General features: G+C 40.0%; 2 protein-coding genes across 2 annotated transcripts in view; both read left to right on the top strand.

Moving 5' to 3' along the window:
• Positions 1 to 327: 327 nt before the first annotated feature.
• On the top strand, positions 328 to 11,143 carry LOC125893409 (syndecan-2-like). The gene is made up of 5 exons (XM_049584073.1): positions 328 to 597; positions 5,674 to 5,809; positions 6,887 to 7,104; positions 7,501 to 7,810; positions 7,975 to 11,143. The coding sequence occupies exons 1-5, from the start codon at positions 538 to 540 to the stop codon at positions 8,136 to 8,138; spliced, it is 888 nt and encodes a 295-aa protein (XP_049440030.1). The 5' UTR covers positions 328 to 537; the 3' UTR covers positions 8,139 to 11,143.
• Positions 11,144 to 13,294: 2,151 nt separating this feature from the next.
• The window catches only part of LOC125893405 (carboxypeptidase Q-like), a 30,047-nt gene continuing 19,403 nt past the window's right edge, over positions 13,295 to 23,938 (top strand). The window contains exons 1-8 of the mRNA XM_049584067.1: positions 13,295 to 13,422; positions 13,893 to 14,043; positions 15,583 to 15,792; positions 15,948 to 16,064; positions 16,157 to 16,364; positions 16,459 to 16,666; positions 22,898 to 23,009; positions 23,704 to 23,795. Of these exons, the coding sequence (XP_049440024.1) occupies positions 13,893 to 14,043; positions 15,583 to 15,792; positions 15,948 to 16,064; positions 16,157 to 16,364; positions 16,459 to 16,666; positions 22,898 to 23,009; positions 23,704 to 23,795 (1,098 nt within the window). The 5' untranslated portion in view covers positions 13,295 to 13,422. The remainder of the gene's footprint in view (positions 13,423 to 13,892; positions 14,044 to 15,582; positions 15,793 to 15,947; positions 16,065 to 16,156; positions 16,365 to 16,458; positions 16,667 to 22,897; positions 23,010 to 23,703; positions 23,796 to 23,938) is intronic.

The raw sequence follows: 23,938 nt of genomic DNA, 5'->3' as shown, positions 1-23,938 counted from the left end.
AACCTTTTTTAAGTTGCCATATTTCTCGCTTTGTGGATAGTTTTTGTGTCTCTAGCACAGACAATAATCAGCACTATCATTTTAAGAATGCTGTTCATTGATATATTTTTCATACAACCTAAATATAAAGTTTATCCCTAAAAATGAATTGTGTCAAACTGTTTAAAATTAGATTAGTGTAGTGATTTTCTGTGTGTGTGTGTGTGTGTGTGTGTGTGTGTGTGTGTGTATTCATTGAGAAACAAAACGCCTCCGGCACCTTCTTCAACCGACGTCACGCCGTGCTGACGTCACCGCGGAGCCACGCTGCACTACCAGTCCAAACAACTTTTCCCGAGGAGCTCCACACACAACGCTTTCAGCAGTCCACCGTCAAAGAGCCGAGATTCAACAAAGTAGCCGTAAAACACCAGCGATAAAAACGTGACCAGGAATCAGTGGAACGACGTGACTTTACCTTTGAGTACATATAAGTTAGCTTTTCTTCTCAGTGTATATATTTTCTCGTACAACTGTCGTCTCTTTTTGGAAGTTAAGATGAGGAATCTGTGGTTGTTGTTCCTCGTCGGGCTGGCGACTGGGTTTATCAGTGAAAAAGTAAGTAGCTTTTAATTTCACTTTTTTTTATTTTAAATATCGAAAAAACTAACGTTATATAAAACGTAAACGTTATTTTTTACTCGATAACGTTGACTTTTATGTTTCTTTTATCCTGACAAAAGACGTTAATTAGCCGTTAAGATACACTTAGAAAATGCGAGCGTCCATAACGTTTCATTTTGTTCAGTTGACTGTTGCGATTATGTTTTTTCTCCATTTAGGCTCAAAATATGACGTTATACCGTCTTAGCTTGTTCAGGAGATTTATTTTTTTAGCATACCTTCCTTAATTGGTCCACCTGGGCGTTGTATGTGAGTCTGTGCTATAAATAATTAACATGAAAACAAGCATGAGCGAATGGTATCTCCCAGGAACCAACCGTATTTACATTAGACATACGTTAAACTGACTGATGTGGGGTGTAACGTTACTGATAATTCACCCACAGACTGTGTTGTCTATTCAAGCCAAGTTCATGCGTCTAGTTGGTGTCAAGTTCACACAGGGCCAAAGTCTGTTCAGTCTCTAGCTCACAACTTTGACATTTCAACCCAAACCTCCAGACCTGGCCTGGATTTCCCACCCACACAGGGCTCGTGACAAGTATTAAAATGTCATAATTTACAAGATGAAATTCTGTATCAGAAACTGATGAATATTTAAGTTGGATATAAATGCAGCGAATGACGAAATCCTGCCTGATCTGACAAATCGGACTTGTGCCAAACTAGAAAATATCTCCCTGTGTGTGTGAGACTATGTGTGTTGTAAAGCTGGAAAACACCTGGAAATGACAGGCTGAAGCAGAGCTCTGTGCATTGTCACAAGTGCAAAAATATCCTTGTTTGATTAAAGCCACAAACAAGAGCCAGGGAACTTTGCCACCTCTCCAAAAATGCATGATATTTATGATTTATGGACTGTATATTGTAAAAGTGAGAGAAGTGAAACCTGAGACTGTCATGGATATGTGTAGCCAGAGCTGGCAAGGCAGTAAACACTGGCTAAATACTGAAAAAGTTCAGGAGACAAAGAGAGAATAAACACAGTTTAATGTAATATTTTTTCCCACCTAAGGCCCCATGAGATTTAATGTTACAACATGTCACATAAATGTATGTGACTATTGAAAAACAACTTCTCTGATTGATGAAATTGTGCCTTTATAAGTGTATGCCATACTCTGATTTACACTTGCTGTGATTCCCTATCACTTTATGCCACTAATACACAGACTCCATGCCTAAATTGCTGGGCGTGATGGGTTACAGTGTATATTCAAACTGTCTATTTCTCTCTGAGTGTGGCTGTAGAATTACTGGTTAGGCAGTCCGTGACGTTGCTCACATCTCAACGATGAATGTTGAAACAGGCTCCCGAGCCTGTGAGCCGGTAGTTGTGTCATTTTCTGGATGGATGACTCACAGCGAGTCCCACCGGGCTAGTCCAGGCAAGCGTATAAGTGTGTGGGTTTCAGACCCAACCATAATAGGTAAGAGGAAGCATGTGACACCTTTCACTTAATGTTATTAATGGTTATTTTCCCAGTGCTTCTGAACAACACAGATGACAGAAGGACCACATTAAAACAAACACACACAAAAAGCATTCTACTGATGATAATCCATGAGTATAAAAGCAGGCGGCCACCATCTCTAACTGTGGAGAATGTGTGGTCTAACTTAGTTTCATGTGCTCTCAGTTTATCAGTAGTACAGCATTAGTCACAACATATTAGGCTCAACACGGGACTGTATATGAAGGGATGACTGTACACATCCTGTCTTTCTCACAGCATCTGATTTGCTGCTGTTTCTGTGACATTTTGGTGGCTTTGTTGGTTAGCCTTTATGTTTGACTTTCAATTTCAGCATGTCTTAAAGCGATTGTAAAACCAGAGCTAACTAAGTTTTGGTGGTGGTAGGAATCTCTCTTGTACTGTTCTTAGCTCCACCACAAAGCTTTTAATATTTTCAGCCTTTTAACTGGTAAAAAATGTGTCTTTTGTTAAATGGTGTGGACTAGGAGTTTAAGTTTGGGGGCAGCAGATTCAAATAATCTCATGTAAGGCCATTATGATACCTTCCATGTGTACGACAAAAGGAGATATTGTGTCTTTCTTTACAGTCCTACCAAATTCTGTCAAGGCCAACAGAGCTGTAGTAAAAATGAAAGTAATCTGCTTAACCCGGATACTCCTGATTCTTTTCTTATCAGATATCTTTGCCCATAGTGAAGCCTTTGGAGACTATAACTACTGTAAATTAGCAGATACATTTGACGTTGAGGGGGTTCAAACCCTTTATGACATGTAGCCTAGCCTTTCTCAAACACACACCCCCCTCTAACATGGTGTTGTGTGTTGCTGCCGCTATCTAGATGGTGATGACAGGTCTTCTGTGTGCTTTTGGCTGTTACACAACGTCACTCTTTACCCAACTGCTCTCTCATTATCATCCACTTCCAACTCATAGAGGAAATATTTTACTATAATAATAAATCGAGCGGACACAAAAAAACATGGATTAGTTGATTACAATAATGCACTCCCAAAACGCACTATACCCTATTGCATGTCTGTAGTGTTTCATCACTGCGACCTGGCTGTTTCCAGAAAACTGTCTTCACTTGGACAAAGCACCAGGACACCAGATGGTTATATACGGTCTGTGTGCATGTGTGTGAGCTATGTACATATGTATGTTTTCCAGATGTGTGTAACCTCTGACTGACTGAGTCAAGTCTTTTCAGTAAACCCCACTGCATAACTTTTTTCTGGCACAAGGGATGGACAGAGAAAGTAATAGTAGATTTCATCTTGCCTTCACATTTCTTTTTGTATGTTACATTGCACAATAAATCAGATAGTCGATAACAGATAATTATTCACCAATACACCAATACAGTCATTTATCATGCATAAATGCCAAACTTACTCTGGTGCCAGCTTCTCAAATTTAAGGATTTGCTGCTTTTCTCTGCTTAGGACGTTGGTTGGACATAAGAAATTTGAAGATGTCACCCCTAGGAATTTGTGATCACTATGTCCTGACATTTTATTAAATTACTGATTAATTGAAAAGAAACAAAATTAAGACATTAACATTTGTCATATTTATTGATACTGGACTTTATCCTTATTGACAGTAATAATGATTTCATCCATACAGCCTTGCCCTATTTCACTGTGCATGCGAGTGATTTTGTTTAAAGCACATCTAAGAGGTGCAAGCAGTGTTTTGGGCAATCCATCATTTCAGCAGCACCTTGTTATGTCCTTAAAAGGGCATCCTGCTCATTTTCAAAATGTACATTGTGTACCTCCTTCACTGGAACGGTCCAGTCAATGTAGACATGAGCATGAGCCGCTCCCTTTCAAAGCTATTAAAGAGACCAGACAACCAAGACCAGTGATGTCCAGTTTGACAGTAAATATAAGACCGCTCCAAAGTCAGAACACTCCCACAGTCATTTTAAGTTCAGTTTAAGTTTAAAGAGCTAGTTTAATGTCTGCAGCCGTTACAGTTTTGTGTGTCCCTGTGTCTTTCATTTCGACAAGTGCAGCATCTGCTTTTGTAATCCCCCGTTGAAGACAGCAAGAATGTGAAAGCTCCTTCTGCTATTTTCGTCAGCCCTGGCATTGTGAGACTCTGCTGTCATTGAAAATTGATGTTAATGATTTTCTGTTTGGCCTGTTTCAACACGGAGTGAACACAACATCTGTTTTATGTCATAATGGTTTGTCTCTTGTTACATCTCAGTCAGCTCCAATAAAAAATATCAGATCTCTCAGGAGACAAAAAAGAAAGTCAGCTAAGAAATTCGTCTGGCGCTTTGATTCACAATAGTTTATTGATACAAAAAAATGTGGTCCAAGGAGAAAGAGATGACTGACATTATTAGGTAAAGTGCTTTGGCCTGCAGCAATAAAATAAAAACACACATTTTAGATCACTTCTTGTGTCACTTCTTAGGTACATTGTGAAATGAAAGGCCAGTTTTGGCAAAAGAAGACTCATGCAGTAGAATTAATACCTTTACTCTCCAGTGTAAATATTTATTGCACTAAAAGATCCTCCTGCTATCACTAGCACCTGTTTCAGGAGAAACATACAGTACTGTCCCTGTCTTTCTCCTTCCTTTCTTTAGTCTCCCTCCTTTCTCCCTCTCTCAGCACCTGTGTTAGTGGAAGCATAGTATACATACCAGACATATTTCAGGTCTCAATGGGCCATATTCATCCATGTCTGTGTGTGTAATGTGTGTGTGCGTCTGTCTTGCTGTCTTACTACCAACATCTGCTGAGCCATTCCCCTCTTTTTGAATTTCAGACTCATTATTATCAGGTTGCTTTCTTTGATTCATGCGTTTTTCTAGTCTGTGCAAGCCGTTTGTCATATTACCGTCTTTCTGAAGTTATCACAGCTTGTTTTATTCTGCTTCAGACATTAGGGCAGTCGTATTTTATCAAGGTGGTGAATCACCTCACCTAGTTAAGACCCTCATCTCTTTGGTTGGAACCTGGTTTTTAAAATCAGACCAAGCTTTAGATGACAAGACAAGAAAGGTTTTGGTTTTCATCACACTCCTTTGTGTAGTGTTTGGGTTAGTGGGAGATTTTCTTACACTACAATCTCATATATAACATGCTTTTCCTGTGTGTGCGTGTGTCTATGTCTCTGTTGTGTGTTTTGCCTTTGAAGCTGCTCAATCTCTCCTCCTCAAACACACTTAGATCTCTGTCTGGCTCTGTGAAGCATCACAAATTACTGCCACAACACACGAAATGAAAAAAAAAAAACAGCCTCCATCTTTATGTACATGCTACAGTATGGATGCAATACACACTATGGTTAAATCAGACAGAAACAGACAGCAGTGAACGCTGACATACTTGGCTAGGCTGTGAGAGGTATTGTCTCACTCCCAAACTGTAGAGATATTCACATGTTTTTGATTAGTGAAAGGAATTCTGCAAGTGTGAATAGAGGAGACCTATGTGTCTGTGTCTCCTCTGTTAGTATTCCTCTGCTGCTTGAATCATAACAGCTGTATTTTCTCCTCTTTTCCAGCTCTATGTCTCCTCCCAGACACCCTTCTCCACGACAGATGACCTGTACATAGAGGGCCATACATCAGGTGGCCTCCCGATAGATGATGAAGATGGTGACGACAATGACGGTTCAGGCTCTGGATCCGGTGACTACGGTAAGGACACCACTGCCTTTGTTTTTTATTTTTATCAATGGAAACCGTGTTGGTTGCAACACTACATTCTTAGTTTTAAGCAGTTTTAGACAATACATAAATGAAGAGTACCCAAATACATCATCAACATTTAGCAGACTTTCCGTTTTTCATTTTCTTCAACAGTCCAGGGCCCTGTTTTCCGAAAGCACCTGGACTTACAGTGGGATTCATCTTAGTTTTAAAGTGCTTTTGGGAAACTTTTGTACCTTTTTTCTTTCCTCAAATTCAAATTTCCGTACAGGTAGTTAGTTTGACAAAAGTTTTCCTCATCTCATGGTGTGTTCCCTAATCCACTTTATCCACTCCTCCGCAAATGTCAGACAAATGAGCAATACATGTCCTGTAGACACAAGTGCTTGCGTATTCAGACACAGAAGCACTCACTCAACAGTCTGCCAGATGTTTGTCCTGAGGTGATGTGGAGTTAACCAGGTGACATTTTATTGGAAACGCACAGATGTCAGATACTCTCTGCCTTTATTGCCAGTGACTCACCTCCATGCCCACAGTGAATAATGCGTTAGAACATTCAGTGTGTGATCACATTATAAACTGAAATGTGGTGAGGTGAATTCCAGAAGGTTATAAAACTTGCAGATTGCATTCTTCCTGCGTGTAAAAGGAGCTGCTTAATTAACATCTCGAGGGCACATATTAACATGACATCATTATCCGATTAAAACCGTTTAGCTACAAAATGTCAGCCTTTCATGAGCTGAAACATACTGCTCTGTTTTTAGCTTGGTGGTTAGTCATTTTTAAGATAATCCAGTGGATTTTTAAGTGATTTATTTATATTATGAAGTAGGAGAATCATCTCAAGACTGAAAAAGTTTAACTTAACATCATTAAAGATACATGGTTTTCTTTGGACAGTACCGACTCTGTACCAAAATTAGATTCTAAGACTATAATGTGTTTGTTAAAAGGTGACAGGGAGAGACATTGTTTGTACTCTAAAATCAGTAATGGTATATTGAAAGTAAGCTCACTCTCGTGTGTTGGAATTTGTGGTGATTGTTTCCTCTATCTCAGCTTTCAGAGCAGATAAAGAAGAGGAACTCATGAGGTTCCTCAACTTCTCTCAGACCACGGTCTCCAAAAAAATGGTTCCAACTCAGCCACAGCCAACAGCGAACTCTCCTCACAACCCATCAACCACAGCAACGCACAGCCAGGACCCATCAACCACAGTGAAGGACACAGAGACAACACCATTCGTATTACCGAATGGGGACAACCATGATGAGGAGGTATGTGGCTCAAAGACAGAAAATCTTTATAATTTGGGGCCCAAGATAAACCACTCGTAATATACTGTAGATGATTTAAAAGGTTCAAACAAATAATACACAAGGTATATATACTGTCGAGAAATGTCTTCGGACATTATTATTGGTTTACAGACTTGTATTCAATTGCACTGTTTACTTTACACTTTTACAAGAATAAATCTATTATATGCATTTTGACTCATGATGTGAAATTATTATAGTGAGGCTATATCTGTTCCTACTTTTGTAACATGTTATAACAAAACTTTAAGAACTAAGAGATTTAACAATTTATTTCCAATGTCTATTTCAGGATTTGTACATTGTGCATTATGCAGTGCATCATGCCTTTAACTAATGCATATGTTCCCCCAGGTGGCAGGCCCAACAGCTGACTGGGTCACACAGAGGACCAGCCCCAGCCCCACCAGCACGCCTCAGAGCGAGACTACTGCAACCAAATTCAGCATGGACATCACTGTAAACAAAGATACCAACGAGGACAACAGTCTGGATAGGTGGGACGTCTCAACGCCCAAAAACCGTGGAGATGAGGATAAGGTGATCCAGGAGCTCGACAATGAACTTATGGCCAACAGTGGCCGAGGCAGCAGAATATACGAGATGGACTCTCCTGAGGAGGTGACCTCTGAGAACATGTGGGAAAGGACGGAAGTGCTGGCAGGTGAGGACAGATTTCTACTGAATCACATGTCTGGTTTAATGAGTTGATTCACTGAAAGTATCTAAAGACGAAACAGAAAAAGGTTTTTATGATAAAGCATACATTTGCAGCAGGTGTGGGACACTGTCAAAAACAATTACATTTTTTTTTTATGTCCTCTCCAGCGGTGATAGCATGTGGAGTGGTCGGATTCCTCTGTGCTGTTTTCCTTCTCGCCCTCCTCGCCTACCGCATGAAGAAGAAGGACGAAGGTAGCTACGACCTGGGAGACACCAAAGTTTCCACAACAGCCTATCAAAAAGCGCCTACCAAGGAGTTCTACGCCTGAACTGACCAAAAGGGGAGTCTGTCTCCTCCCAAGCAGGACTAAGAATGGATCTATAAACAACTGAAGACGATTCCTCTTGATGAAGTTTGAAGTCAAGCACCTCTGTGCTTCGTCAGTGCTCCCAGCATCTTTTCATTTTCCTACCTTCCTCCTCTGCTTCCCTTTCACATCTTGCCATATGATGTTCAGTGTTTGTGAAGAAGATGTCATAAGGGAACAAATAAGACTATTAAAATACATTCCTATTGTTCCATTCTGGGAGAGGATGTTAAATACACATCCGAAATTTTGAGTAAGGAATCTTTACTAGAGTGTCACAATAAATCACAACTGCTCTAGTGTAGGAAAGTCATCAACTTTAAAATACTGAAAACACTGTGCCTTTATATTCACGTTATTTCTGTGTCTGAACCACACTTGGCTGGACTTGGTTCTGCATTAGACAGATCGATTGTCCCATTTAGCAGAACTACAGCCTGACCTGTCTCAGCTCAGCTTAACAACATTGAGGAAGTTCACAGAAACATATGAATAGCCTTAACGCAATGCTGTTAATGAAAATGGTACCACGTATGGGATTAGTATTACGAAGGGCCTTCACAAATTTAAACCCTTGTCCCTTTATTTGAGGTCAGATGTGTTTAACATTTTTCATTGTTACATTTCATTTACTGTACGCTTTCTTTGCTGATTTGAAGATTTTTTGTTGTTGTTGTTATGAGGAATGAATATGTTTTTTTCATATGCTGTCCAGTATTGGAATGAGAGATTTTGTTACTCTGCAGGTACATATTTTTGTTGTTTTCTCACAGATATTTGACACTTATAGAACTGACCAAATATAAATGTGCTTTATTTGTCTTTTGAAAAATTATTTTTACAAGCTTTTTCAATGTCTTTTGATGTTTAGAGATTATACTTCTGTAAGCCATTTAAAAAAAAGAGATTTCAGTCTTTTAGCTGTGTTCAGTGGCAGCCTTGCACCCAATATTAATAATATTTTCAGGATAATTTTATTCAGTGACTGAGTGCAGTGAGCACGTGGAGCAGAATTGCTAAGGTAGAGCCAAGGCTAATGACTATAATTCAGGAACCGTGACAGTGACCAGGGTTTTCTGAAGCGGCCACAGCACATTCCTCTGACTGTCAGCTCTGTACAGCTACAATAGCAGGTTTGATCTTAAAGGGACAGTGACAGTGTGACTGACACGATTATCCCAAATTAGTAATTTATTCACTATTTACAGATTATTTTAAATTTGTCGCAATGTAAGATAGTGCAAGCATGTCAGGTTAAACACGTTTGTCAGTTGTCAATCTTTACCTCAACCAGCCAACCAAAGGAGCACGGAAGCTTCCAGAGACTTTTAAGGCGTCGGTAAAGACACGAGGCAATTAACAGCAACAACAGGGTGGTTTCCCTTTTAATAGCACCTAATACTTCCTTGTATACACCCTGTTAAATTTAGATTTTACTGACAATATTTGGGATTTTCCCTATGTGTAGGCGTTGATGAATTTTAACCAGCTACTTACTGCCTAATATGTGTCAAAGAACTGTACTTTTTACACCAGCCTTTTATTGAAATGGGGGGAATGTTGTCTTGAAGCAACTCTGTCTGTGGCCTTACAATCTTTGTGAAAAGGTCAAATAAATTTTTTAAAAACAAACTCTGGTCATCAAAATGACTGTGTCTGTACACACAGAGAGGTGGGGCTAAGTGGTTGAATTATGAGTTGGCCTGTCCCCTTTCCACACATTCTTACTGAAATTGTATTCGTTTTTATTTTTGCAGCCCTGACTTAACTCTGACCCTAAGAGATGTTAAGTTGGTATAGGATGTTTCTAATAAGGCCGAAGTCATTATTTTTGCTTGTTTTTACATCATCTAGTTTCAAAGGTCACTGCTACTATCTGTTGTAAAGTTTGTAGCAGCAGTGTTTGTGTCTATTAAGAGTTTGATGAGGCAGTAACATCAGTAAAAAAAAAAAGGTGAGTAAGGCTACATTTATTTTGTTTTTTAGTCAAGTCTTAATAGAGTTTATGTGACAAAATTATATTTTCCATAATAGAAAGTACTTCGTTCAAGCAGTTTTCTGAATGCAAATACAAACTACCCATTTACCATGGCTGGAATAAACAACGCAATCTTATAACTAACCCACTGTGACTTACCGTTGATGACGTGAATATTGTTGGGTGCTTGAATCCTCTGTGCCTCACATTACATTGTAGACATTCATTCACAGTTGCTTTACCTTTAAGCTGTACAGAACCTTAACTGGGTTAATTCTGGGCTAGACTCCACTGTGCCAGTGTAGGCTAGGAAAAACTCTGACATTTCTGTTTGTATGGACGTATGAAATGTCTAACATAAACCCTAAGCATAGAGGGTCAGGACAATGGGTTAGCTCTTGCTAGCAATCCAACAGGTGATGACACACAATAACTTTTCTGTTGTAGGATCTCTGTAAGATTATACAGTATGTCGATGATACTATAATTTATATGTATTAATTTATAATTGCTTATGCTAAGACTATAATCCAGGTTAACATGTCAGTGATAAATTGGGATTGTACAGTATTTACTCATGATCTAAGCCTCTTTGTGCCTACTGCTCAGTCTTGTTATTAAATGTTTGTATTTTAAATGTATTTGACAAGTCTTGGTTCAATTCATTTTCAGTTTCATAGATTTTTTTAAAAACACCCTTTTTCATAGGAATACATTTGATAAATGATTAGAGATGAATAATAAGTTCCTTGTAAATATGTTGAATCTTTAATTTTAAGTTTAACCGAAGTTGAATATGAATTGACCGAGGCCTTGGTTTGAACAAATAAATACCCACACAATGGTGGCGATCTACCAAAACTCATCTCACAGATCAAATCGTGACCTAAGCACATGATTTGACCAATGGAGAACTGTGTTGCTGAAATGGTGTACTTTATGAGGTTCACTACTGCATAAAAGATGTGGCTTTAATGCAATTCTAAAACTGGCTGTTTGTCATTTTTTTGGCTTTGGGGATTGGTCCGAGCGTACATTCCTTCTTCAGTCTCGTACACACACATCCACGGACAGCACATGTATTCACTCAACAGCATGTGTGCTAATATTCAACCACCTCCTGGTTCCTTTTTCTCTCTGCCCTCTTATTGACCTGTTTGCCTTTCATCCCCCCTTTTTATCTATATTCCTCCTACATATACAAATCTGTGGACTTTTTTGCCTCTGAGGCAAAAAGTTAATGTTTCCATATAGACAAAATAGGCAAAACTGAGACCAGATTCTTTAAACAATCCCTTCATTATTCTATAGTGTTTCACAAAAGCTCTGACTGGGCACTTCAAGTTTGCAGTGAGCTATTGGTTATGACACGTTGTGTTAAATGTTCCCACATTGAAAGGTCAGCTGCAGGTAAAAGCACTCAGTTGTAGCTTTTGTTCCAGTTGTTTGCACAGTAGCACAGAAAAATATTTCCTCCCAGCCTCAAAAAACATCCTCTTACAAACGTAGGTGCCAGAAAAAAAAGTTTTCAAACCACTGTGTGAAACCAAGCCAGCAGCATGCGAATGCAGCCAAATGGTCAGATGTTTTCCAATCCAATGATGCAGAGAAGAAAACACAAATGGCAGATGGAACAGTGAAGAAAGAGGCTGGTGAAACACAGAGAGACAGTGTCATATATCACTAAGCAAAGAGCAAATGGCTTAAAAATAAACAGAAGTCAAACTCAAGTACACACATTCACAAATAAAGTAATACACTGAGGTAGTAGTAGAGTGTAAGAAAAGCACAAGTAAACATTAATCTGACCCTTCTCACAGGGTGGGACATTCACAGTGAATGCCAATGACTGCAGAGGAACGCAGATGATTAGTGGTAGAGGACGGGGGATGAAAACCACAGATTGGGATGTGGGCAGAGAAGTACTGTGTTTTCTTCAGGGTTGATACAATACATACCAAACACTGCACATCTTTTTGGCAAATAAACTTGTTGATGAGGAGCTGTGGAAATATCAGAAGAAAACACATTATATTAAAGTGCCCCAACGTACTTTATAATCTGACAGTGAGGAAAAAAGCAGGCAGTTCTTCAAGGATGGGGCAAATAGCCATATAAGGATAAAAAAACAAACATAAATCCATATATCCATGTATTAATAAAGCATTTTAATTACAGTCAGAGCACCTCAGATGCATTTTTGGACTCCCTGCCCGTACCATGGACTTTTACACTGAGTGGGCTGGCCAGTCGTTGTTTTTCATCCTTATACTTCATAATCTGGTTTCTATGTAATGTGAGAATAAGGCCGCATTGACAGGGATGTATTTTTTGCAATTTAATAGTCAAAGTCACACCAATGCGGTTCATATATCAAGCTGTATTGTTCCTCTTTCAGAGTTCTGCAAGTACACTTGATACTTCTCTATCAAGAATCACATCTTCACATAATGCTAACTATAATAACAAGAGTATCATATTCCTTCATTCATGTCAGTTTTAGAGCAAGTACTTGATTTATGCTGGGATTACAAATTCAAGTACAATTTGTGATGTAGTTTTGTCTGAATTTTAATTAAAGGTGAGTACAATCTATGAATGAAACAACAGGTAAATAGTGTCAGGTGTGAACCTAAATCCTGAAGAGGAATCCCTCCTCAGTTGCTCTTCCTTAGGTTTCTACCATTTTTTCCCCCGTTAAAGGGTTTGTTTTGGGGGGAGTTGTTCCTTATCTGCTGTGAGGGTATAATGTAAAGCCCTCTGAGGCAAATTGAGATTTGTGATATTGGGCTTTATAAATAAAACTGAATTGAACTGAATTAATTATTAGAGGTCTGTTATGACTTTAAATAATATTCCTGGGTCTAAATCTTTGTATGCTTTGCTTATACTGACCTGTATTGTATGACAAATACTGTGTGCAGTAATATATTATGCAAATAGTACTGAAATGCATGACACATGCCAAATGTGTTGAATAGATTCATTTACATTTTTTGCTTTTTAGTGTCATATTAGTTTATGTGGAAAGTTTTTTGGGGGTTATAACATATTTTGCTACTTCCACAGACTGTATAGCAAAAAAAAAGGCGCTTTTATTTTGAAAACAGTCGGACCGGAAGTTTACTTTTTCGTCAGGCTCGCTTAAATCACGAGCACGGAAACGGTGTTTAAGTTTCGGTATTACTGTCGTCTGTGAGAGTATTTTAAAACTGCATAACAGCTTGTAACGTCCACAAAAACAAAGACACTAACTTGGCCTGAAGGGTTCGTGTTTATGATATTTTATAGAGGTTAAAATTTAAGCTTTAAATTCATTGTCTGTCTCTGAACTTTAAACGTTTCTCTCCATCCTCCGTTCGTCTGTATTAATCTGATAATGTCTTATCTTAACTTTCGGTTGCTGGTAAAAGATAAGCTCAGTGAATGTGACTGTTGATACGTCACCGCTTTTGTCTTGGTTGTGTATTTAAATGGAAAGCGGGACCACTAATGTCAGGCTGAAAGTAAAACTGTGATGTTAACATTTACTGTTAGCTTAGTTTCTCTGCTCGAGCCAAACACTAGTGTGTATAATGCTACAGTGTTAAATTGCATAATAAGGAGCCATGTCTGTAGGATTATATTCAGTCATTAACATGTTTGGTGCTGTAGATCACTGTAATATCCCCTGTTGTCAGTATGAATTTGTTGCATTAATGATGTGCTGCTAACAAGCATGTTCTTTCTGTCTGCAGATGTCTCAGGAAGGTGGACCACCCATCCTCCTCTCCCTCTTCATGTTTCTCCTAATGCTGTCAGCTCAGTGTGGCTGTCACCCTTACTCTGCTGGATCTATAAGGTCTTTGGCTGCAGCTGGTGCTGTATCCAATCAAACTGCAAGCAAAGGTAACCTAAACCCTCCTACCTTCACACATGTAGTGATGGACAGAGTTATGTGAGTGTGTGGACATAAGGGTTGCCAGCAGTACTTTTTAATTCAGTGGAATAGGTTGAAGTGAAATAGGTTAAAGGCCATGCACACCCAAAGTGTATAAAATTTGCCCTCCTTTCATTGGCATCTCTAGTCATGTCGATCCAATGTGCATCTGGCTAGCTCACCAACGTATGTTGATGTGGGACGTCCTTGTGAACAATGTCCATGTGTTGGCTGTCACAGCACCAGTTTGCAGGCTGGGAGCTTCCAGTGTCTCTGGCAGTGAGCGGCCAGTCTCATTCTCCTCGATGCCATGTCTCACTCACCCTAGGCACCTCTATAGATTCTTGATGGTGACATGCACGCCCTGATTCATGATTAGTACTGTACGTAGCATTCTGTTGCATTATTCATCCAGGGATGCTCACCTTATTGAATGCCGGACCATGAAGCAGGTTGGGCTTCAGGGTCCAGCATTCACATTCATATAGGAGAACAGAGTCTACGCTAGCTGAGAAGAAGCTGAGCTTGGTATGTCTGGAGAGGTTGGACTTCCACACATGGCCATGCTGTTTAGGGCCTTTGACGCTAGAGCTTTCCTCACTTAAATGTCCTGCTCTGTTGAGTTGATCCATTAGCCAAGGTGTTTAAAGTCATTGACTTCTTTCAGAGCAGTACCTTCTGAAGTCATTAGAGGTGCTTGGTCAAGGAGGATGTTGTAGATAATGACCCCAGTTTTCTTGGCATTTATCCTGAGACCACCCTTGGCACACTCTGTCTCCACTCTAGTCAAATTTCTCTAGCTAATTAGACGCTATAATCAGGTTGAGGTGTGGTGGAGCTTTGCTGGGAATGATGAAACATTACCGAACTCTTTAAACAAACAACAATACAAACTGTCCCGCCCTAGCAGGTGCAACAAAGCTAAAAGAAGAGTGAGCAAGCTGTCAATCAAGCACATTCTTGAGAACAGGTCTAATCAGGCACCATAAGTGAAACCACCTGAGTGGATGGACTAAGAGTGTGAATGGGCTTTAGTATAGGAAAACAAACAGTAGAACAGGAACCCAGTGTTAAACCTAGATGCTAAATCCCTATCCTGTGATCCTTGCTTCACTTATTTGGGATATATTAGACCACACCCACCTACCAGTCCATTTATCACAGATTGACACTAGGTATGCAGACTCAGTCATTATGCTCAGTTTAATCACAGCTTACTCATGCTGTGTAAGGTAGTCACTGTGTACTTATATTGCATCCTTGACCTATTATACATGTTTTTGGAACAGATCGTACAAGCCTTGAATTATGTGCCAATAAAATTATATAATATAGTGGCATGCATGACTGTATATCTGCCTCCTCAGTCGAGTGACAAGGACACTGTATTTACTCCCTTTGAATTTATGGCTGAAAAGCTTTTTCAAAGGTTAAAAGATACTCTTGATAACAAAAAAGATTTAATTATAACCCTGAGTTCCTTTTTTTCTGTGTGAATTCCTTCTCAGACATAGCTGCAGAGGTTGCAGGCTATACTGATGTGGCCAAAAAGATTATTGACCTAGCTGTGTTTGGAGCTGCCCAGAACCGCTCTCACAGACGGCTGGCCGACTTCACCGACACCATAGGGAACCGTGTCAGTGGCTCACACAACCTGGAGTTGGCCATCAAATACATGTACAATGCTATGTCACAGGATGGGCTGGATGTACATTTAGGTGAGTATGCCTTGTCATCTGTCTCGCTTGGACGCAGGATGGGAGGAGTGTGCAATGAGGATAATGTTACACAAATTAAGGGATCTTTTACAGCAATGTCTCTGGTTAGTGTAACTGTAGTTTTTTTGTCCCCTTTCACCCTTTTTTTACTCCAGAGCCGGTCAAAATCCCTCACTGGGTCAGAGGGAAGGAGAGTGCAGAAATGATTGCACCCAGGGCCAAAAGTCTGGCTATACTGGGACTGGGTAGCAGTGTAGGGACGCCTGCTGAGGGTAAAAACCCTACTATATAAAATCCTTTTAATGCCTGTAATCTGTCATCCACTTCCCTTTTACTCCTCCATGTCTCTCTCTTATCTCTCCAGGAATCGAGGCAGAGGTATTGGTGGTTCAGTCTTTTGAGGAACTGAAGCATAGAGCCAGTGAGGCCATAGGGAAGATTGTGGTCTTTAACCAACCATTTGTGAGCTACGGGGAGACGGTGGCTTACCGTGAACTTGGTGCCTCTGAGGCAGCCAAAGTGGGCGCTGTGGCCTCACTCATTCGATCTGTTACTCCATTCTCTATTAACAGGTATCTATCGATCTATCTAAACTATGAGGAGATACCCTCGGTGAAATGAAGGTTTAATCTGAAGATTCACATGTCCCTGTCTTTGCCTCTCTAGTCCCCACACTGGTTGGCAGGACTACCAAGATGGAGTGAAGCGTATCCCCACAGCCTGTATCACCATAGAGGATGCTGAGCTGATGTCACGTATGGCACAGAGAGGCCAGAAGGTTGTGGTCAGACTCACAATGGAAGCCAAGACTCTGCCTGATGCTGACTCCTTCAACACAGTGGCTGAGATAACAGGCTGGCAACACCCTGAGCAGGTAACCCACACTACCATCACAGACACCTGTCTGTCTGACCTATTATTACCTCTGCCCAGGAGGTTATATTTTTGGTTTGGTTTGTTTGACTGTTTATCAGCATGATTATGGGTAAACTACCAGTCCTGTTTTAATGAAACTCACAGAAACTCACAGATACACAAATTATATTCCACATTCCTTAAAGCTGTAGTGGGTAACTTTTATAGAAAGAAATAACTTTTGTCATATTTGCTGTAACTGTCTCACAGCACTGAATGAGACAGATAAACTGTGAAAAAATCATACTCCTCTGCCTATTCTATTGCCTTGTATCACTTCCAATGGCCTTACTGTGTGTGAACAAAAACATCCCATCACAGCTGAGGAGTCTTTAAAACAGGTCAATCATATCAATCACGACTCATGAAGTGCAACTGTCATACTAGGCAGCACTGATCAAATATGAATCAAGATTCTGTTACTGCATTGCCTTTTTCCAGTGTTGGGTTATGTAATTAAATTACAAAATATTGTATATGGAAACTGTTCCTGAAAGGTTACTGAAAAATAATATGTAATTAAATCACATTTACTAACAAAGGGGTCTCAGTAAAAAGCTTATACGTAGAATATAACATTCATACATACAACACAACATCTTTTTGCCATCCTGGAAAGTCATCTTATGGCAAATTTCTGGACACCATGGGTCGCCAAAGATGTTGCGTCAAATTTCAGCGACAAATTTCAGTTGTGTGCTTATGTTTTTAGGACTTTTCAAGTTTATTATCCAGTTAAAAAACTGTGTTAGAAAAGGAATGAAAAGGAATCAAATGTAATAAGTTACATTACTTTGATACAGTCACAATGTAGTTACATGGGTTATCACATTTTAACAGAGTAGCTAGTCATCTCTCATTTAAAAAGTAACCTTCCCAACACTACCTTTTTCTCACCTCAAATGTTTTCAGTAACATATTTTAGTGTACCGTTTAGCTGTAAAATGAGAAAGTCGGTTCAGCCTGGTGGGCAGTGTTTCGCTTGACTGTATCCAACGTGGTGGCCGGGTCACAAACTTTTTCAGTTTACAGCTGAACAGTACACTAAAATATGTTTCTGAAAATATTTGAGGCGAGAAATTGACAATACAATGACAGAATCTCGGTTCATATTTGATCAGTGCTGCCTAGTTTGACAGTCTGATCACAGTTGACTAACAGTGATTGATGGCTCTGACTAAACATGCAGTTCTTCAAACTTGATACAGAGAGCAGTTGTTAGAGTACAATTGTAACACTGCCACAATCATAACAAAGCTTCTTTCTCAAACTAAGGTGTGGCTTTGGAAACGTAAATACCCACACATTATGTTAATTATGTGCTGACTCACATTCAAATAATTGTTGGCAATAAAATCCACCACAGAAATTAATTTAAAGTTGACTCATGTAAAACTTTTTTTCTCGTGAACACAGTTTTTCATAGCAACTGTCTTTGAAAACAAGCTGCCATGTTCATGATGTGATGCCAGTCTGAGCATTTAATATCTGTACGTGATAATTAAGTGATTTCTGGTTTTCACAAAGGTATGTTAGGTATGTGAAATATTTCCAGTTTAGAAGTACATAATAAATGCACAGCTCAGATGACGAGGCTTCAGACGACACAAACATATTGTCAGAATTCTAATAGTTTTGGAAATGCATTCAGACATATATAGTGGTTTTGCATATAGAATTGCATACCATAGAAGACTGGACTGTTGGCCTTGGCAGAGGCCTGCGCTGTCCAAGTGTCCTTCTGGTTGATCTATGTGTCTTGTCATGCAGCAGTCTCTCTTTTCAAGTCTTTCAGCGTTGGGTCAAATCTATTTGGGTGGGCCCTTCAAATTAATTGTATGGGAAACAGATGTCCTCAGAAAGACTCTATTATTATGTTCTTGTCTCTCTCTTAATTAGTCTTTCTCTCTCTTTTCCACGGTTTGGTGGGACGGGGAAGGAATAGTGTAACCTCTTTTTTTTGCCGACTCCAGATATTCCCACAGCTGTTTAGACTGCCTTTTGCTGGTGTGTGTGTGTGTGTGTGATCTAATCTTTCCAGAGAAGTGCTGAGGCTCAACTCAGCTGGAAATTCTGACAAATGTCACTTTGAGTTGGTCAGTATGATTTATGTTTCTATGGAAATACATTGTGTAAACAACTCATAACCTGTTAATAATGTTTTTTGGATGTGTTTTTGAAAAAAAAAAATTATACGTTGGAATTAGAAGTTTTCAGTTTCTTCTGAAAATTCCTGAGAAATGTCTCTGCCTAGGCGTCCTATTTACAAAAATCCACAAACTCTGTCCATATGAAAATAGTTATATAAATCGCAACACGCCAGACATTCCTGCATTTTTCTCAGATCGCTGCATTCTTTCTATTGGCGAGTCTCAACAACTCTAAAATTACAGGCCTGCTGAAATCAAACTATCTTTCATGGTACAAACAGAGTTGTGATTTGTGAACACGTTAATGTAAACATGCTGAATGATTATTTAAATTTGCTTTTGGGTGGATGTTTCTGAACTGCAACACTGGAGTCTGCAGTCATCCTTAGTATCTGTTCTTCATTTTCAGATTTTGTGAAGTAAAACTAGTGTTCTGTGTGTGAAGCTTTTGAGTGAATGGGGATGCACAGTGTTGCTTAGCAGGGACATTTACCTGAAAATAGGATCAAATAATCGGATTCCAGCGTGCATTGTGCGAAAGGTGTCGTGCACTCTGGACAGGTGGTCTGTCACAGGGTGGACACACATGGTCAGACACCTACATGCAACTATTAGCCTCATCAGTCATAAAATACAAAGTATGTCCAGCTCTAAGTCAGAAGCACATTCCCTGACCCAGTTTGCAAGGGAGCAGTGCAGTGTCACACACAGGTCCTTCACACATATGTAGAAGGACACAAACACGTTTCACAGGTAGAACCTGATAAACGGACATGGTGCCGCTGCACACATCTCCAATGAAAGCTGGTGTGTTTGTAGAGGAGGCAGTATGATGAACAGAAAATCACACTAATGCTTCTGTCAGGGCTGAAAACAGTACAGCAGCTTCAGGATACCAGATGTGACATGCTCAGCACCAAGGCACCCGTTGCCCAGTGTGGGTACACAGATGTGGGTAAACAGTCAGGACTAGTGTGGCAGATTTAACTTGAAGTCAGTGGAAGAAACTGTCTTGAGGTCTTTACTGTCTGCTCAAAGCTGTTGCATCTGTGTGAAGAAAAGTGGAAGAGAAGCAGGATCAAGATTTCCCATCCACAGGGACAGCCCCAGTCAGTTTGAACTAGTATGTCCTAAATAGCTGAGCAGGGTATGTAAATTGTAGCTGCTCTGATTTGTCAGGATGAGTGTTGAAACCTGTGTGAATCAAGCTGCAGAAAACAGGGAAGAAGCTTCTTGTTAGACTTGATCAGACTGAATTAACATTTTCCCTTTCCATGTATCACACACTTAACGCGTGTGTGTGAAATTTCCAGTGTCCTATGAATCATGGTGGATCCTAATATAGGTGGAGGCTGCCTGGAGCAGAGGTGTTGTTATCGTCGTTAAGGAAGTGTCCATGTCGAGTTACAAACAGAGGCGTCTGTACACGTTTTAATATCTGACAAGATAAATTTTGTCGGCAGATGAAGGTAGATAGCGTTGTACTGGGAAACTCCTAGGAGTGTATGTGTGTGAGCCTTTACTCCCTCACAGCCTCTTGAGCCTGCAAATACATCACATCCTAACATTATAGTCCAAGATTGCCCAAACACAAGACTCCTGACTTTGATAGCTTACACAACACTCACTTTGTTTGAATGGTATTGTGTCCAAAATATATCTCAGCAACTCCCACTGTGTGTCATTCAAGTGAACGCACCCCTTCTTTACAAATTGCAGCCTCTCCTGTTTAATTCGTGGAAAATAAGTGGAGTTAACCAAAAAATCAGTCAGAAGACTTGGATGAGAGGAACATTGCTGATGTAAGCTGTTGCTATTCTTATCTGGGAACCATCGTTTGGTCGCTCATTATAGAAAAGGGAAATGAAACACATGGCATGGTTGACATCATTTCTGGCGCTGTGACTTAGTGCTCCAGCTGGCAGTGGCAGCAGTTGTGGTTGGAGTGTGTGTGTGCGTGTGTTTGCCCACGTTCATAGAAAGATGTCCATTTGAGGTTTAGTGAGTCATTTCCACAGTTTAGCTTTTTAGAGCCAGTCATCTGCGAGGGATGAGTTGCTAGGATTGTTTCCACCCACTTAACTCCTACATCTTCCATTTTTTCTTCATGGCAATATTACCCGTTTTAATCTAAAATATCTCGTCATGTAGGATTTCTGTTTATAGTTACGGCTAAAAACAAATCATGTAGCGTGAAAGTGATAATGATCATAAATGTCAGTGTGTATTAGGTTAAAAAAATGTTTTCCTTCCCATCTTAACTACATGCCACCGAACCACATCTCAGCATCATTTTAATACTTTGTTAATCTCAATTTAAACTAGTTAACTACAACAAATTTAGCTGTAGCCATAAGCATACTAATAGCATTACTAGTCATGTAGCTGTACCCTTTAGTAGAGTGACAGTGTAGCAATATAAAGTCAACAGGAGCCAGCAGAGGCCCTCTGAGGTTACCCAGTGTTTGAATTGCAGCACAACGGAAAAATAATTCATGTGGGGTTTTAATAAATATGAATGTCCTATTGCTTTCATCACCGCAGCTGGGCTGAATTATTACAAGCTCAGTGTGTTTATGGCCAGATTCCAACTCAAAGACTGGACTGTGAAATCCCTGAAGCACCTAAGTTAGAGGAAATTTAGAGGTCGACATTTCTGGTGTTGCAGGACCAGTTTTGTGATTTATAGATCTTGCACACGGCGCCTTATCTGTGTTGTATCTATACTAAATGTGTGTATGTCTTACATCCCCAGCTGATGCATTCCTAGGGCATGCTAAAAGCATTTAAGCATGTAGACTACACATTTCACAAATGTTAATATTATTAAATTAATTTTTAGGCACACTAATGGAACCTTCAACTTTAAGCAGATACAAATGCTGATGAAAATGTACAAGACTACAAGTCTACAGCCATGCTAGTGGCTTTGTAAGGCTGTACTTAGATGCAGTGGTGCTTTGAGCTAAATGCTAACATGCTAATCGTGCTGCAAATTTTAAGGCAATGAATACGGAAGATTTTAGATAAATTGCTGGTGGTGCTTGTAGAATAGTCAAAGGATTTATCCTCTGGGCACCATGAATGTCTGTACAAAATTTAATGGCAAACCATCCACATCGTTGTTGAGATATTTCTGTCTGGACCAAATTGGTGGACTGACTGACAGACTGACCCTGCAATGCCTAAAAAAATATATTAGCATTTCTCTTATGCAAGAGAGGAGCTGCACTTCACTCTTGTTTTAACGGAACGTGTGGCCTCTGGGTCATTGTCCAGACTGGACTTGCTCAGGTCAGAAAATGTTTTGTAACCTGGAACAGCAGGTCAGGATCATCCCACTCACAGGAATCCAACCCCTTTCAGATTCCTGGAAATGGGCATATCAGTCTGAACTGTGTGTTTTCGTCTTTGTTTTCCTGTTTTTGTGAGGCGGGCTGTCTGTCCTTGCTGATAAAAAGCATTTTTTTTTATTGTAAATACGTAGAGTCAAATCGGAGCCCTATCGTGTTTGTGTTTGCTTTAATAAAATGTAGATATGGGCCAGAGAGTGTTATCTGATCCCATTCTCTTGCATTTGCACCAAGCTTAAAGGAATAGTTCTGATCTTTTGAAGTGGGGTTGTATGAGGTACTTATCCAGTCAGTGTATTTCCTACAGTAGATGGTAGTCGCCATGCCTCAAGTTTGGGGAAGCAGAAAGCAGTACTGACACGAAAGCACTGTACTGCTGTGGACAGGGGCAGCAGCAAAACGTACTAGTCTACTGCTGTCTCAATCAGTTAGTCTGTGTTATTATACTGTTTTTCTCAGTGGAGTTTGGCTTTGAAGAGAGCAATCAACAGCTTCAGTTCCCCATTGGTTATCGTCTAACAGCAAGGTACAGCAGCTTCTCCAAACTGGGTTGTGCCAACAGACATTTACTGTATGTAAAACACTGACTGGGGATAAGTACCTCATACATCAAACTATCCCTTTAAGCGTCACACCACAGTCTCCTCATGTCTATTTATACATCTCTTTATCTGTCAAATCTGCTAGGTCGTGTTACTGAGCGGCCATTTGGACAGTTGGGATGTGGGCCAAGGCGCCATGGATGACGGAGGTGGAGCCATGATTTCGTGGGAAGCCCTTTCCCTCATCAAGGACTTAGGTAATATGAAAACAAACATGTCCTATACTGTAGGCACATTCATATACTGTGCATGATGCTGCACAGATGAACTTCCACTGAAAAAAACATGTACATATTTTATGAATGAATAAAAAGTATGTGGATGGCAGCAAGCTTACACAACCTTAAAAACAAAGTCAAGTTAATTATTTACTTATCTTATCTTGTTAGCCCTACTGAGATCAGCCATCTTCTTTTTAAACAAGTGACTAAACCAACAGAGTACAACTAGCTCCATAAATGAGGGAGCGAAACACAACGTTCTGTATTCAGGGAGCAAAGTATCCTGCTCCAAACTTAGGTACAAATTATAAAACAATTCCACAGACTGTAAACTGTAATTTCCTCCAACTGTTTGTAGAGGAAGAAGGACAACATATTTAGGAAACAGGCTCGGATGTACAGCACAGTATAGTTATGGAGACGAAAGTGTAACTCAGTAACCCTACAGTGGGACCGTGTTATCCAAACAAGAGGAGAACAAGGTCCAGTGTTAAAAAGGTTTAGTTAGGAATACAGTAACTTTAATGTGTATTACAAGTTCTAAAGAGTTAGAAATACAGTATCATCACTATACATGGCAGTTGTGTCGTTTGTTAACTGGAGCTGTTATCTTTCTCTTTCTTTATGTATTCACAGCTTTGTATGCTTATGAGTCTTTGTCTGTTTCCAGGTTTGCGTCCGAGGAGAACCCTGCGAGCAGTGTTGTGGACAGCTGAGGAGCAGGGTGGGGTCGGAGCGCAGCAGTACTTTGATCTACACAAGGTACTGTCTACTGTTACTGCACTAAAGCAAATTGACCCTGCTAGTAAGCAGCAGGGAGGGTCAGGCCACACTGTGAAAGTATAGAGTATAGGAGCGTAGAAAATGTTCTTCCAGTGAGCTGAACAGACCTTGGCTAGCTACCA

Source organism: Epinephelus fuscoguttatus, linkage group LG8 (assembly GCF_011397635.1).
Source record: "Epinephelus fuscoguttatus linkage group LG8, E.fuscoguttatus.final_Chr_v1".
NCBI classification, from domain to species: domain Eukaryota; kingdom Metazoa; phylum Chordata; class Actinopteri; order Perciformes; family Serranidae; genus Epinephelus; species Epinephelus fuscoguttatus.
The sequence above is the reverse complement of the archived record's forward strand: the minus strand, read 5'-3'. Positions and strand labels throughout refer to the sequence as shown.